Genomic DNA, 3,182 nt, shown 5'->3' with positions numbered 1-3,182 from the left:
TAGATGTTTGTTGATAGTGATTTAAATTAAAGAAAGATAAAAGGAGCAAATCAGATCACAGCACCTGCAGTCTTTTATGTTGTCCTGCTTGGGGGGTACCCAGTGGGTCCAGTCTTTGAAGTGACAACAACATTCAAAACAAAATTATATTTTCCTGTTCGCAAGTTTGTAAAACTCAGCTAGTGTGAGTGTACACATGTTGGTAGCAGTTTTTACGCACTTTGCCATGGCATGCAGGAGACCCTATTTTGATTCTCATGTGGGGAGAGATTCAATTCTGCATTTCTGCCATGACTGTAATAATTGCATTCCTCTCAGCTCTGTGTGGCCATGACAGGCAGGGTTGAAGATCCGTCTCCTAAACGATCGAAATTGCGTTGATGCAAGCTTAAAAGAAATTCAAATACAAATGTACACTATTTTGAAAACACGCTTTCACTAAATCTAAATTAAAAACGAACGACTCTCTTAGACCTGAGCAAATACTCAGGCATACAGTAGCCAGCACAACATGTAGGCTACTTTTTAAAGTCGACCCAAGAAGGCTTAGATGCAAGGGCCCCACAGGCTCAAATTAAAACCCTCCAACTTACTCTTTTTTTAGACTGACTGATGTAATATTTCATGACCATCGGCTTTTACATAAAACAATAGATCAACAGTTTTAGTAGAGGTTTTACAGCATTCGCAACTGGTCATATGAGCGCCAGAAGATTAGAGGTGTTACAAGAGAGTAACAAACATAAAAAAGAAGAAGGGGATATAAGGACGATAGATGTTTGATAGGAAAGAAGAAGCAAACCACACCAGAGCACCTGCCAACCACCCATGGTAATTTCAAAAGTAAGCTGCAGAGCTGAATCGCACAACTGGACACAGCAGTAAGAAATTACATTCCATGTGGGCATGTAAAGCTTGAGTTTACAAGATCCATTTGATTATTTATTTCTAGTTTTTGGAAAAAGAGCAAAAGTCAGGGTCTCTTCAAAACGTGAATACTTTGGCTCAAGAATAAATTCACACATATAGAGTAGAGGTATTGACCACTTGATTACATAATTATAACACCGTATTGCAGCAAACCTCACATCTAACAAATGGTCAATAAAGTGAAAGTAGTTTTTCATCTGAACTACTGTATTTTGGTCTTCATTTCCAGTTATAAAAACGGTTACCCTAAAGCTTCACACAAGAATCCGATTCTTTGATTGCCATCCTGGGGAAAAATATATGTGAAAACCAGATCTCGATCATGGCTCAGTCCATACTCCACCTATGTTCCAGGACAGAGCTAGCCTAATAGTGTTGATAGGGGCACTGAATTCATCGAGTCAGATTTCAAAGGAAATAAAATCCATTGTATTTGGATACAAATATGATCCATGGACAGAAAGTGGAACCCTCTCAAACTCAACCCAAAAAGTAACCAGCTTGTGCTTTTATCATACGTGTTTCTGTCAACATTGAAATTGCAACAGTAAGAATATGCTCAAAGGAAAGCTATCATGACAAGACACCACAGTCATGACAAACACAGTCTGAACAGAGAATTGCATAGAATTAACAAATACTCAGGAAATATTTATAACCATTTATTGTCATCAAAATCATCGCTTTCCTCCAACACGAGGAGCTGCTTTCTGGACATTCTTGGAGGCCTTCTGTCTGGATGGCTGCTTGGTGGCGGCAGGCTGTAAAACAAGGAAAAACACATAGAACTATGCAGTCAAGAGAAGAACTGAACAATGACAACGGAATTCATGCACATCAGTTGAATTACAGAAGAAAAATTTAAAAGGAAAGAAAGAGGAAGGAAAAACTGTAACCAGTGCCTGAAAGTATAAACGGACCCCCAAAAAAGGCTCACATCTCAAATTTAATCATTATCAAAATTAAATGCTGAAATATTTTGGAACAAGGGTAGATTAGTGAAATCTGGGAGTAATATTTCTAGCATCTGCGTTTGTTGCGGCCGCGATTTTTGGCAGTTTTTGGTCCGCGAATTTCTGTATATCTCCAAAAACAACACCGCCGGGGAAGAAAAAATTGAACCCCCCCCCCCCGAACTTTTACTTTTAGAAAGAAAGCTTATTTACACTTCCGCTTCACTTCTTCTCTTTCTTACTTGTTGACCCCACGTTTATTTGTTATTTTCATGTGAAAAAAAGTCTTGTGCTTTACATACTATTTATATTGCTCTTTCTTTTAATTTCTTGTTATTGTTCTGATGTGTTTTCTGTTTTTAGCATTTATCGTAATGTCAATATAATTTAATTTGATGCTGTTCCTATCTTAAAAAAAAAAAAGCGTTATGTGAGAGCGTGTCTCCACCAAACCCAGATACATGTACATGTATTGACACGGCAGGCCCCTCGTGTGTGATTTCATAATTTACATGTAATATCCTGTACTTTTTCTTGAATAACACACGTTTAGGGTTAAAACGGTCACTCTTCGGATAGGTGGACACACGTTCTTATCTGTTAATTTTAGTTTATGTTCTGTTCTAATTTTGATTTCATTCTGTTGTGAAACCTTTATGTTTCCCGTTTTTACACTCTCTGTGGCTACAAATGATCTACTGGATGCTTGAAACAGACCACAAGAAATTCTGGTATTTTAGATTAAGTTACCTCTATCAACATATTGCCATATACGTCGTCACACAGAGCTTAAAGCTTGAAAATTATTGACAACTTTTGGACAATAAAATGGCAACAAACACAGATGCTAGATATTTGGCTGTGTAAATTCATCGATCTATACATTGCCTAATCGGACCATTTTTCGTTGTCGGAAGTGACGTCATGCTGGACTCGATTCAGAGCCAGAATATATTTTTTAAAAATCAGACACAAGTCCAAATAGTTACTTCGTTTTGTTTTAGTAAGCATGCCCAAGATTACCGGTCTCACCAGAGTTTAAAAAAAAAAAAAAAAAAAGAAGAGAAGGAGGGATAGTAGATGTTTGATAGGAAAGAAGGAGCAGGCCACACCAGAGCACTTCCCAAGCACCCAAGAGCAGGGTGTTTCACTGTTGGACACTGAATGATAAGGACACAATGATTTTTTTAAAATTAGGGCCACAACAGCGGGCATTTTTCAAATGCTGGGCTAAAAAGTGCCTGGCAGAGAGTTTAAGACGACAATAAATCCAAATGCATCACAGCAGAGCTAGCAATT

At 37.9% G+C, this 3,182-nt stretch overlaps 1 protein-coding gene across 1 annotated transcript in view; it reads right to left on the bottom strand.

Annotated features, from left to right (window-relative positions):
- Positions 1–1,577: 1,577 nt before the first annotated feature.
- The window catches only part of LOC101862382 (60S ribosomal protein L24), a 15,147-nt gene continuing 13,542 nt past the window's right edge, over positions 1,578–3,182 (bottom strand). The window contains exon 5 of the mRNA XM_005088846.3: positions 1,578–1,691. Coding sequence (XP_005088903.1) covers positions 1,608–1,691 — 84 coding nt within the window. The 3' untranslated portion in view covers positions 1,578–1,607. The remainder of the gene's footprint in view (positions 1,692–3,182) is intronic.

Source organism: Aplysia californica, unplaced genomic scaffold (assembly GCF_000002075.1).
Source record: "Aplysia californica isolate F4 #8 unplaced genomic scaffold, AplCal3.0 scaffold00001, whole genome shotgun sequence".
NCBI lineage: Eukaryota > Metazoa > Mollusca > Gastropoda > Aplysiida > Aplysiidae > Aplysia > Aplysia californica.
The sequence above is the reverse complement of the archived record's forward strand: the minus strand, read 5'-3'. Positions and strand labels throughout refer to the sequence as shown.